Raw genomic sequence first — 12,413 nt, forward strand, 5'->3', positions numbered from 1 at the left:
TCTCCCCCCCCTTTCTCTCTCTCCCCCCCTTTCTCTCTCCCCCCCCCATTCTCTCTCTCCCCCCCCCCTTTCTCTCTCTCCTCTCTCTCTTCCCCTCTCTCTCTCTCTCCCCTCTCCTCTTTCTCTCTCTCTCTCTATCCCCCCCTTTCTCTCTCTCCTCTTCTTCCCCTCTCTCTCTCTCTCTCTCTCTCTCTCTCTCTCTCTCTCTCTCCCTCCCTCTCTCTTCCCCTCTCTCTCTCTCTCTCTCCCCCCCTCTTTCTCTCTCTTCCTCTCCTCTCTCTCTCTCTCTCTCTCTCTCTCTCTCTTTCCCCTCTCCTCTCTCTCTTTTTCTCTCTCTCTCTCTCTCTCTCTCTCTCTCTCTCTCTCCTCCCCCCCTCTTTCTCTCCTCTCTCTCTCTCTCTCTCTCTCTCTCTCTTTCCCCTCTCCTCTCTCTCTCTTTCTCTCTCTCTCTCTCTCTCCTCTCCTCTCTTTCCCCTCTCTTTCCCCTCTCCTCTCTCTCTCTCTTTTCTCTCTCTCTCTCTCCTCTCCTCTTCTCCCTCTCCTCTCCTCTCCTCTCTCTCTCTCTTCTCTTTCCTCTCTCCTCTCTCCTCTCTCTCTCTCTCTCTCTCTTTCCTCTCACTCTCTCTCTCTCTCTCTCTCTCTCTCTCTCTCTCTCTTCCCCTCTCCTCTCTCTCTCTTCCCCTCTCCTCTCTCTCTCTTCCCCTCTCCTCTCTCTCTCTCTCTCTCCCCCCCCCCTTCTCTCTCTCTCTCTCTCTCCCCCCCCCCTTCTCTCTCTCTCTCTCTCTCCCCCCCCCCCTTCTCTCTCTCTCTCTCCCCCCCCCCTTCTCTCTCTCTCTCTCTCTCTCTCCCCCCCCCTTCTCTCTCTCTCTCTCTCTTTCCCCCCCCCCCCCCCTTGTCTGTTTAGTGGGTTGGAGTTTAGGATGGGCCAGGGCCCCTGTGCATTGCCTGGGCCTTGGTTCAGTCAGTAATTCTTACCGGCCCCCCCCCCCCCCCAATCTGCGTTCTTACAGGCCAAGCATATGTTACTGGTCTGCAGTGACTTGTTGCATTTCTGATTTTGGAAATTCCATGTTGTTTGTTATTTCCTGTGTAAAATCTGTGTCCTAACACTCTCCTGATATTTGCATCATCACTGGATGGAGCATCGGAGGGGAATGATTCTTTTTATTCGTACGATGTTTATCCGAGAGCCTGGCTGCCGGTTTTCGTCCCTAGGCCAGTAAAGTGACGTGTCCCCTGGCTCCAGGTCTTTGAGAAATCACACACTGCTTTGTTACCAATGTTTACCACACGTTTAGCACTGCAACAACTTTTATTTATATAGCGCCTTTAACGTAAAATGTCCCAAAGCCCTTCACACTGAGCCACATAGAGACATTAGGTGAAAGATTGGTCAGAGGTAGGTCTTAAGGAGCGTCTTAAAGGAAGAGTGAGGCAGAGAGGTTTAGGGAGGAATTCCAGAGCTTGGGGTCTTGGCAGCTGAAGGCACGGCCGACAATGATGGAGCAAAGGAACTCTGAGATTCGCTAGAAGCTAGAATTGGAGGAGCGAAGAGATCTGAGGGTTCGTAGGGCTGGTGATCAACTTGCTAAGCATTGCCAGAAAGTCTCGCAAGAAACGTGACTCCTTTCACATCCTCCGGATGTCCCAAAGTACCCCACTTGGGATGTCCAAGGTGTCAATGTTGCACCTTTGAATCATAGCCAAAATACGGCCAAATTGCGCAAAGTAAGGGAAGACAAACAGCAACCGAGGTGACATAAGAACATAAGAAATAGGAGCAGGAGTAGGCCATACGGCCCCTCGAGCCTGCTCCGCCATTGAATACGATCATGGACTCCGCTCCACTTCCCTGCCCGCTCCCCATAACCCCTTATTCCCTTATCGCTCAAAAATCTGTATCTCTGTCTTAAATTTATTCAATATCCCAGCTTCCACCGCTCTCTGAGGCAGAGAATTCCACAAATTTACAGCCCTCAGAGAAGAAATTTCTCCTCATCTCAGTTTTAAATGGGTGGCCCCTTATTCTAGGATTATGCCCCCTAGTTCTAGTCTCCCCTATCAGTGGAAACATCCTCTCTGCATCCACCTTGTCAAGCCCCCTCATAATCTTATACATCTCGATAAGATCACCTCTCATTCTTTTGAATTTCAATGAGTAGAGACCCAACCTCCTCAACCTTTCCTCATAAGTCAACCCCCTCATCTCCAGAATCAACCTAGTGAACCTTCTCTGAACTGCCTCCAAAGCAAGTATATCCTTTCGTAAATATGGAAACCAAAACTGCACGCAGTATTCCAGGTGTGGCCTCACCAATACCTTTATATAGCTGTAGCAAGACTTCCCTGCTTTTATACTCCATCCCCTTTGACTGACCTGATCATCTGCTTCGGTGTTATTGGGTGCGGGATAAATGTTGGCCAGGACACCGGGGAGAACTCGCCTGCTCTTCAAATAGTGCAGTGGAATCTTTTACATCCACCTGAGGGGGCAGGCTCATCTGATCAGCCTAATGTGTCCAATGAAAGATGACAACTCCAACAGTGCAGCACTGCCTCAATACTGCACTGGAGTGTCGGCCTAGAACTACCCTGCAGATTGATTCCGGGGAATGGTTGACTTCCTATGTTTTCTGTTCCCCTCCCTTCCAAATACAGAGAATGTTGCCAAATTGAAATTATTTTCAAAGTTTTTGTTTCTGTGAGTGACGCACTGAAAGTAGGAGAAAGGTTAGAACTTGCTTGTAATCAACGGCACGGCTGCCAGATCGGTGGGTAATGATTCATTTGTTGCTTTGTTGGATGATGCCTGTTGACCTTTGATAGGCTGTGTACAACATGTACCGGGGTGGAGAGCAGGAGAGTCCTTGGGAGCTGTATAAATACAGGCTGCGATGCTCGATGATCAGAACCTCGGGGTAGCTGTCTCTGCTGCCTGCACTCACTGTCTCTCTGTCTCACACACACACACTCGCACAAAATGTTTCGTGTCTTTGCCAGACTCGGCCGCTTTGTGTGTTCGGACAGCGCGTGTACTTGGCAAAACTTCAGCTCCCACTCTGGACGGATCATTTCCACAACTTTCCTACAAGCATCTGTAGAGGTTAAGTTCCCAGCGAGGAGGAGGTAGGTTTTGTGATGATTGTGGGGGGGTAACTTGTGTGCGTGTCAGCCATGTCTCATTGAGTAGCGCCCTCTCCTTGAGTCAGAAGGTTGTCGCTTCAAGTCCCGCTCCAAGATTTGAGCACATAATCTAGGCTGACACTCCTAGTGTAGTATTGAGGGAATGCTGCACTGTCGGAGATGCCGTCTGCCCTCTTGGGTGGACATAAAAGATCCCATGGCATTATTTGGAAGAAGATGATGTGGGAGTTATCCCCGGTGTGCTGGGCCAATTATTATCCGTCAACCAACATCACTAAAACCAATTATCTGGTCAATAACACAATGGTGTTTGTGGGAGCTTGCTGTGCGCAAATTTTCTGCTACATTTCAACAGTGACTACACTTCAAAAATACTTCATTGGCTGTAAAGTGCTTTGGGACGTCCTGAGATCGTGAAAGGGATTGTATAAATCAAATCTTTTTTTGTGGCGTGTGTGTCCTGAGATGTTGAGGAGCACTATATAAATGCAGGTCTTTATATGTGCACGTGAATGTTGGGTTTGTATCCCGTAGATATTTAGTTACTCAAAGAATTGATGGGTGTGGTGTCGGGGCACTGGATTGGAGGGTGCACGGGAAGTCTCTGCCATACTGGAGTGCCCCAGCACATCTACTCCATAATTCTCCTCTTGTCCGATTCACCCACCTCCTGTCCCCCACTCTCTCGCCTTGCGTATGAGTCCCGTTCCTCCCACTCACTCCCCTGCTGCTCGTTCAGCCCTATCTCTCGATCCTCTACCCAGTTTTCAGTTCGCTTTGCTACGCCACTCCCTGCTCTGTAAAATCCACCTTTCCTTCGGTTCCCCATCCGAGCCTTTCTATTCCCCCCCTCTGCTCTTTCCCCATGCTTGGCACCCACTGTATCCTTCTCATTACAAAGCCCCCTGCACGTGAGGGATACTACAAGTACAAGTCGTTGTAAAATCACAAACTGGTCCTTTAGTTTGGGCGGGGGAAAATTCTCTGCTTTGCAATTTACTTGCACGTTCCTTTGTTACTTTACATAGGAACAAGAGAAGACCATCGAGTCCCTCATGCCTGCTCCGCCATTAAATGAGATCACGGCTGATCTGCGACCTAACTCCACATACCCGCTTTTGGCCCATGTCCCTTACAAACTCTGGTTAACAAAAAGCTATCAATCTCCAATTTAAAATTAACAATTGATCTAGCATCAATTGCTGTTTGCACAAGAGAGTTCCAAACTGCTCCCACCCTTTGTGTATAGAAGTGTTTCCTAATTTCACCCCTGAAAGGTCTGGCTCTAATTTTTAAGACCATGGCCCCTAACCCAACCAGAAATAGTTTCTCTCTATCTACCCTATCTGCTCCCCCTTTATATCCTGAAAACTTTGACCAAACTACCCCCTGAACCGTCTAACTTCCAGTAAATACAACTCTAGTTTGTGTAATTTCTCCTCGTAATTTAACCCTTGAATTGCGGGTATCATTCTGGTAAACCTACGCTGCACTCCCTCCAAGGTTAATATATCCTTCCTAAGGAGTGGTGCACAGAACTGCTCACAGTGCTCCAGGTGTGGTCTAACCAGGGCTTTGTAATTTCAAGGTGGTATTGAAAATCCAGTTTACAGGAAGGGATAGGCTCGGTCACCGAGCAACTAACTTTGTCAGTCAGTTTACTGACTGGGTTGCTGGCAGAGGGAGGGGTTAGTTTGCCTTTTAGCCATCCAATTGTTTATACCTGGGGTAGAAATCCAGATGGAGCTGTACTCTAATACTCCCATCGGCACAGAACCTCCGGGCTGTGTAAATGCAAGTTACTGTTTGGTAGGATAAATTACTTTTACAGCACCTATCCCTCGAAACGAGGATGACTTGCTTCCACGCCAAAAAGGGATGAGTTCACAGGTGTTTCAATGAAGGACCAATATTCTGGATCCCGAACTACATCTTGAAGGGTGGAAGAAGCCTGTGCGTGGATTTTTTTAACGTGTGGTGGCCGTTGCACACCAGCCACCACACGGGCTTGACCGAGCCAGGTCTTGGTCCAGTGGCAAGGGTTACCCAAGACGATTGGAGACCTGCTCTGCTGCACGGACCCAGTGTGCACACATCGCAGTGTGGGCTGGCCCGTGCTGCCCCAGGGCCCTCGCCTCTCCTGGGTCCCCTCACATCCCTCTATGAACTCTTGCCGCTCCTTCGCCCGACCTCGCCGCTCCTGCTGTACCTGCCCACATTGTGATCAGCCGCATCAGCACAGTGTCGGCGGTGGGATTTGAGAGCGGGGTGGGGAGTGGTGGTTTGGTGGGTGCACTTATTCCATTGCGGAAGGGGTGGGTGTTGGGCACTGGTGAGCTGATGGGGAAAGATCAGCTGTTGCCGGACATACGGAACCGAGTACACCTCGAGAACAAGTGTAACTGTGGTCTTCCCGCAACTCATTCCCTGGCCTGGAGAGGCGCTCTCACTCCGAGGCAGATGGCGAGACTCGGACTGGGTGAGGGATGGCCTTTATACTTGCCTTTAAGGCAGAGCAACAAAGGTCAATAGATTGATCCCTGGGAATGTCCTACGAGGAGAGATTGCGTAGATTGGGCCCGTACTCTCTGGAGTTTAGAAGAATGAGAGGTGATCTCATTGAAACATACAAGATTCTGAGGGGGATTGACAGGATAGATTGTTCTCCCCTGGCTGGAGAGTCTAGAACCAGGGGTCATAGTCTCCGGATAAGGGGTCGGCCATTTAAGACTGAGATGAGGAGGAATTTCTTCACTTCGAGGGCTGTGAATCTTTGGAATTTTCTGCCCCATAGGCCTGTGGATGCTGAGTCTCTGAATATATTCAAGACTGAGATCGATAGATTTTTGGACTCGAGGGAATCCAGTGATCCGGGGATCAGGCAGAAAATAGACTTGAGGAAGATCAGCCATGATCTCATTGAATAGTGGTGCAGGCACGAGGGCCCGAATGACCTATTCCTGCTTCTAATTCTTATTTCTGCGAAAAACATGACTGGCTTGGCTTTCTGCTGAGTGAGACAGCTGTGTTTTATCCCCCACATCCGTGCAGTGTGTCAGAGGCAGGGATGACTCAGCAGCACACTGGGCTCCTGATCTGGGAGCAAACCGGTCTTGGCAAGGCACAGTCGGCATCTGAAAGGGAACAGGCGTGGCCCTGATGCCGAGGCTCCTCCCAGTGTTGGCCCGCCTTTTCCCCTTTCAGATAGTGACTGACCTGCTGTGTAATTTAACAAAAATAGCAACTTGCAATGAGGAAAATGTCCCACAGCGCTTCACGGGCGGAATCAGATCAAAATGGGCACCAAGCCTAGAAACATAGAAAATAGGTGCAGGAGTAGGCCATTCAGCCCTTCAAGCCTGCACCACCATTCAATATGATCATGGCTGATCATTCACCTCAGTACCCCTTTCCTGCTTTTTCTCCATATCCCTTGAACCCTTTAGCCGTAAGGGCCATATCTAACTCCCTCTTGAATATATCCAATGAACTGGCCTCAACAACTCTCTGCGGTAGGGAATTCCACAGGTTAACAACCCTTGAGTGAAGAAGTTTCTCATCGCAGTCCTAAATGGCTTATCCCTTATCCTTCGACTATGTCCCCTGGTTCTGGACTTCCCCAACATCGGGAACATTCTTCCTGCGTCTAACCTGTTCAGTCCCATCAGAATTTTATGTTTCTATGAGATCCCCTCTCATCCTTCTAAACTCCAGTGAATACAGGCCCAGTCGATCCAGTCTCTCCTCGTATGTCAGCCCTGCCATCCCAGGAATCAATCTGGCGAACCTTCGCTGCACTCCCTCAATAGTAAGAACTTCCTTCCTCAGATTAGGAGACCAAAACTGAACACAATATTCAAGGTGTGGTCTCACCAAGGCCCTGTACAACTGCAGTAAGACCTCCCTGTTCCTATACTCAAATCCTCTTGTAAATGTAGATTCTTTTCTCTCAATCTGGTTCAGCAAAATTACTGAAACGAATACCGTTTGTGCTTTAAACAAAGCAAGCTTTTATTTAAAAAGCAAATCCCGATCGGGGACCTTATCAGACAGAAGGAATGCAAGTCTGTTCGAACGCACTCACATCCTACGGACAAAGGGACGATGGTTATACATTTTCGGCAAAAGATAATAAGATAGGGCCAGAGTGACATCCCAGCTCAGCCCATTTCTTTTGATCCCTCCTTCCCTTTGTCCACTCATAAGCCGACCCAAGCATGGTTCGATTTTAAACAAAGACCTTCTGTCAATGTTTCAGGTTAATAACATGATTTAATAAGACCTTCAGGTTTTTCTGCAAGCTGTGGGTTTTGTTTCAATATGTGTTAGTGTTGTAACATTTCGCAGTCTCGAATCTGAGATGTCATGGCTATTCCTCCATGAATTCTTTGTTAGCTTATACTGTCCCTATACAATTCCCACGTTCTCAACTTCAATGTCTCTATACATTTTTAAACATTCACATTCTCGCTATGAAGGCCAACATACCATTTGCTGCCTTCACCGCCTGCTGTACCTGCATGCCAACTTTCAATGACTGATGTACCATGACACCCAGGTCTCGCTGCACCTCCCCTTTTCCTAATCTGCTGCCATTCAGATAATAATTTGCCTTCGTGTTTTTGCCACCAAAGAGGATATTAGGAGGGTGGGGGGGAGGGGATGACTTGTATTCTTCCCTGGCGGAGAGAGAATGGGAGAAAAGAGAAAGAGCAAGGGCAGAAGAAGCTGGTCAATGAGATCAGTTTTAAGGAACGTCTTAAAGGAGGAGGTGGAGAGTTTCAGGGAGGGAATTCCGGAACTTAGGCCCGGACGGTTGAAGGCATGGCCGCCAATGGTGGAGCGATGCACGTGGGGCCTTTCCTACCACGTTTGTTTTCCAGAGTTTGTGATTTTACTTGTTATCTGGGACATCTGACTGTGTTGCCCACATTTTAGAAACATAGAAACATAGAAAATAGGTGCAGGAGTAGGCCATTCAGCCCTTCTAGCCTGCACCGCCATTCAATGAGTTCATGGCTGAACATGCAACTTCAGTAACCCCTTCCTGCTTTCTCGCCATACCCCTTGATCCCCCGAGTAGTAAGGACTTCATCTAACTCCCTTTTGAATATATTTAGTGAATTGGCCTCAACTACTTTCTGTGATAGAGAATTCCACAGGTTCACCACTCTCTGGGTGAAGAAGTTTCTCCTCATCTTGGTCCTAAATGGCTTACCCCTTATCCTTAGACTGTGACCCCTGGTTCTGGACTTCCCCAACATCGGGAACATTCTTCCTGCATCTAACCTGTCTAAACCCGTCAGAATTTTAAACGTTTCTATGAGGTCCCCTCTCATTCTTCTGAACTCCAGTGAATACAAACTCAGTTGATCCAGTCTTTCTTGATAGGTCAGTCCCGCCATCCCGGGAATCAGTCTGGTGAATCTTCGCTGCACTCCCTCAATAGCAAGAATGTCCTTCCTCAAGTTAGGAGACCAAAACTGTACACAATACTCCAGTTGTGGCCTCACCAAGGCCCTGTACAACTGTAGCAACACCTCCCTGCCACTGTACTCAAATCCCCTCGCTATGAAGGCCAACATGCCATTTGCTTTCTTAACTGCCTGCTGTACCTGCATGCCAACCTTCAATGACTGATGTACCATGACACCCAGGTCTTGTTGCACCTCCTCTTTTCCTAATCTGTCACCATTCAGATAATAGTCTGTCTCTCTGTTTTTACCACCAAAGTGGATAACCTCACATTTATCCACATTATACTTCATCTGCCATGCATTTGCCCACTCACCTAACCTATCCAAGTCACTCTACAGCCTCATAGCATCCTCCTCGCAGCTCACACTGCCACCCAACTTAGTGTCATCTGCAAATTTGGAGATACTACATTTAATCCCCTCGTCTAAATCATTAATGTACAATGTAAACAGCTGGGGCCCCAGCACAGAACCTTGCGGTACCCCACTAGTCACTGCCTGTCATTCTGAAAAGTCCCCATTTACTCCTACTCTTTGCTTCCTGTCTGACAACCAGTTCTCAATCCACGCCAATCCCATGTGCTTTAACTTTGCACATTAATCTCTTGTGTGGGACCTTGTCGATAGCCTTCTGAAAGTCCAAATATACCACATCAACTGGTTCTCCCTTGTCCACTTTACTGGAAACATCTTCAAAAAATTCCAGAAGGTTTGTCAAGCATGATTTCCCTTTCACAAATCCATGCTGACTTGGACCTATCATGTCACCATTTTCCAAATGCACTGCTATGACATCCTTAATAATTGATTCCATCTTTTACCCACTACTGAGGTCAGGCTGACCAGTCTATAATTCCCTGTTTTCTCTCTTCCCCCCTCTTTTAAAAAGTGGGGTTACATTGGCTACCCTCCACTCGATAGGAACTGATCCAGAGTCAATGGAATGTTGGAAAATGACTGTCAATGCATCCGCTATTTCCAAGGCCACCTCCTTAAGTACTCTGGGATGCAGTCCATCAGGCCCTGGGGATTTATCGGCCTTCAATCCCATCAATTTCCCCAACACAATTTCCCGACTAATAAAGATTTCCCTCAGTTCCTCCTCCTTACCAGACCCTCTGACCCCTTTTATATCCGGAAGATTGTTGGTGTCCTCCTTAGTGAATACCGAACCAAAGTACTTGTTCAATTGGTCTGCCATTTCTTTGTTCCCCGTTATGACTTCCCCTGATTCTGACTGCAGTGGACCTACGTTTGTCTTTACTAACCTTTTCCTCTTTACATACTTCTAGAAACTTTTGCAGTCTGCCTTAATGTTCCCTGCAAGCTTCTTCTCGTACTCCATTTTCCCTGCCCTAATCAAACCCTTTGTCCTCCTCTGCTGAGTTCTAAATTTCTCCCAGTTCCCGGGTTCGCTGCTATTTCTGGCCAATTTGTATGCCACTTCCTTGGCTTTAATACTATCCCTGATTTCCCTTGATAGCCACGGTTGAGCCACCTTCCCTTTTTTTTATTTTTACGCCAGACAGGAATGTACAATTGTTGTAGTTCATCCATGCGGTCTCTAAATGTCTTCCATTGCCCATCCACAGTCAACCCCTTAAGTATCATTCGCCAATCTATCCCAGCCAATTCACGCCTCATACCTTCAAAGTTTCCCTTCTTTAAGTTCTGGACCATGGTCTCTGAAATAACTGTTTCATTCTCCATCCTAATGCAGAATTCCACCATATTATGGTCACTCTTCCCCAAGGGTCCTTGCACAATGAGATTGCTAATTAATCCTCTCTCATTACACAACACCCAGTCTAAGATGGCCTCCCCCCTAGTTGGTTCCTCGACATGTTGGTCTAGAAAACCATCCCTTATGCACTCCAGGAAATCCTCCTCCACTGTATTGCTTCCAGTTTGGCTCGCCCAATCTATGTGCATTTTAAAGTCACCCATTATAACTGCTGCACCTTTATTGCATGCACCCCTAATTTCCTGTTTGATACCCTTCCCAACATCACTGCTACTGTTTGGAGGTCTGTACACAACTCCCACTAACATTTTTTGCCCTTTGGTGTTCTGCAGCTCTCCCCATATAGATTCCACATCATCCAAGCTAATGTCTTTCCTAACTATTGCATTAATCTCCTCTTTAACCAGCAATGCTACCCCACCTCCTTTTCCTTTTATTCTATCTGTCCTGAATGTTGAATACTCCTGGATGTTGAGTTCCTAGCCCTGATCATCCTGGAGCCACGTCTCCGTAATCCCAATCACATCATATTTGTTAACATCTATTTGCACAGTTAATTCATCCACCTTATTGCGGATACTCCTTGCATTAAGACACAAAGTCTTCAGGCTTGGTTTTTTTAACACCCTTTGTCCTTTTAGAATTTTGCTGTACAGTGGCCCTTTTTGTTCTTTGCCTTGGGTTTCTCTGCCCTCCACTTTTCCTCATCTCCTCCTTTGTCTTTTGCTTTTGTCTCCCTCTGTCTCCCTGCATTGGTTCCCATCCCCCTGCCATATTTGTTTAACTCCTCCCCAACAGCACTAGCAAACACTCCCCCTAGGACATTGGTTCCGGTCCTGCCCAGGTGCAGACCGTCCGGTTTGTACTGGTCCCACCTCCCCCAGAACCAGTTCCAATGCCCCAGGAATTTGAATCCCTCCCTGCTGCACCACTGCTCAAGCCACGTATTCATCTGCGCTATGCTGCGATTCCTACTCTGACTAGCACATGGCACTGGTAGCAATCCCGAGATTACTACTTTTGAGGTCCTACTTTTTAATTTAGCTCCTAGCTCCTTAAATTCGTTTCGTAGGACCTCATCCCTTTTTTTGCTGTGTTTACTGCCGGGAGAGCAAGGCGGAGTGGGCACTGCTCTCCACTCTGCCCCACCCTACCCGGCATGTTTATATTTATCAACAAAGATCTCTTGCCGTGGAATAGCTGCTGGGATTCAGCTTTCTGCTCCCCTTGTCGTGTGGCGTGTTTTATCCATCACTTGCTTGTGTGGTATCTGGAGGCCAGGCGAGGCATTGGAAACAAGTTCCACCTTCTGTCTCTTCAATTTAATTGAGGATTAGTCTGATACATAACCCCCGTCCCTGCCCAAAGGGGAGAGGGATTGGAACTGTGGCACAGTTAAATACAGGCACAGTCCGAGATTTTATTTTCTGCATAAACTCTCTCTCCGCTCTCCAGAAGCATCAACTACTGGCATTGACTCCCCCTCCTTCGCTTTCTCCCTCCCTCTCTCTTTCCCTCGCTCCTTCTTCTCTTTCCCTCGCTCCTTCTTCTCTTTCCCTCGCTCCTTCTTCTCTTTCCCTCGCTCCTTCTTCTCTTTCCCTCGCTCCTTCTTCTCTTTCCCTCGCTCCTTCTTCTCTTTCCCTCGCTCCTTCTTCTCTTTCCCTCGCTCCTTCTTCTCTTTCCCTCGCTCCTTCTTCTCTTTCCCTCGCTCCTTCTTCTCTTTCCCTCGCTCCTTCTTCTCTTTCCCTCGCTCCTTCTTCTCTTTCCCTCGCTCCTTCTTCTCTTTCCCTCGCTCCTTCTTCTCTTTCCCTCGCTCCTTCTTCTCTTTCCCTCGCTCCTTCTTCTCTTTCCCTCGCTCCTTCTTCTCTTTCCCTCGCTCCTTCTTCTCTTTCCCTCGCTCCTTCTTCTCTTTCCCTCGCTCCTTCTTCTCTTTCCCTCGCTCCTTCTTCTCTTTCCCTCGCTCCTTCTTCTCTTTCCCTCGCTCCTTCTTCTCTTTCCCTCGCTCCTTCTTCTCTTTCCCTCGCTCCTTCTTCTCTTTCCCTCGCTCC

At 48.0% G+C, this 12,413-nt stretch overlaps 1 protein-coding gene across 4 annotated transcripts in view; it reads left to right on the plus strand.

The window, feature by feature from the left end:
* hmgcs1 (3-hydroxy-3-methylglutaryl-CoA synthase 1 (soluble)) overlaps nt 1–12,413 on the plus strand; it is an 86,023-nt gene that overhangs the window by 59,713 nt on the left and 13,897 nt on the right. Inside the window, exon 1 of one of the 4 annotated variants that reach the window (XM_070877520.1) lies at nt 2,901–3,126. The exons of the other annotated variants lie outside the window; for them this stretch is intronic. Within the exon in view, the coding sequence (XP_070733621.1) occupies nt 2,981–3,126 (146 nt within the window). The 5' untranslated portion in view covers nt 2,901–2,980. Of the gene's footprint in view, nt 1–2,900; nt 3,127–12,413 lie in introns of those variants that run through there. 4 annotated transcript variants of the gene reach the window in all.

The sequence above is a fragment of the Pristiophorus japonicus genome, chromosome 1 (genome assembly GCF_044704955.1).
Source record: "Pristiophorus japonicus isolate sPriJap1 chromosome 1, sPriJap1.hap1, whole genome shotgun sequence".
Taxonomy (NCBI): Eukaryota; Metazoa; Chordata; class Chondrichthyes; family Pristiophoridae; genus Pristiophorus; species Pristiophorus japonicus.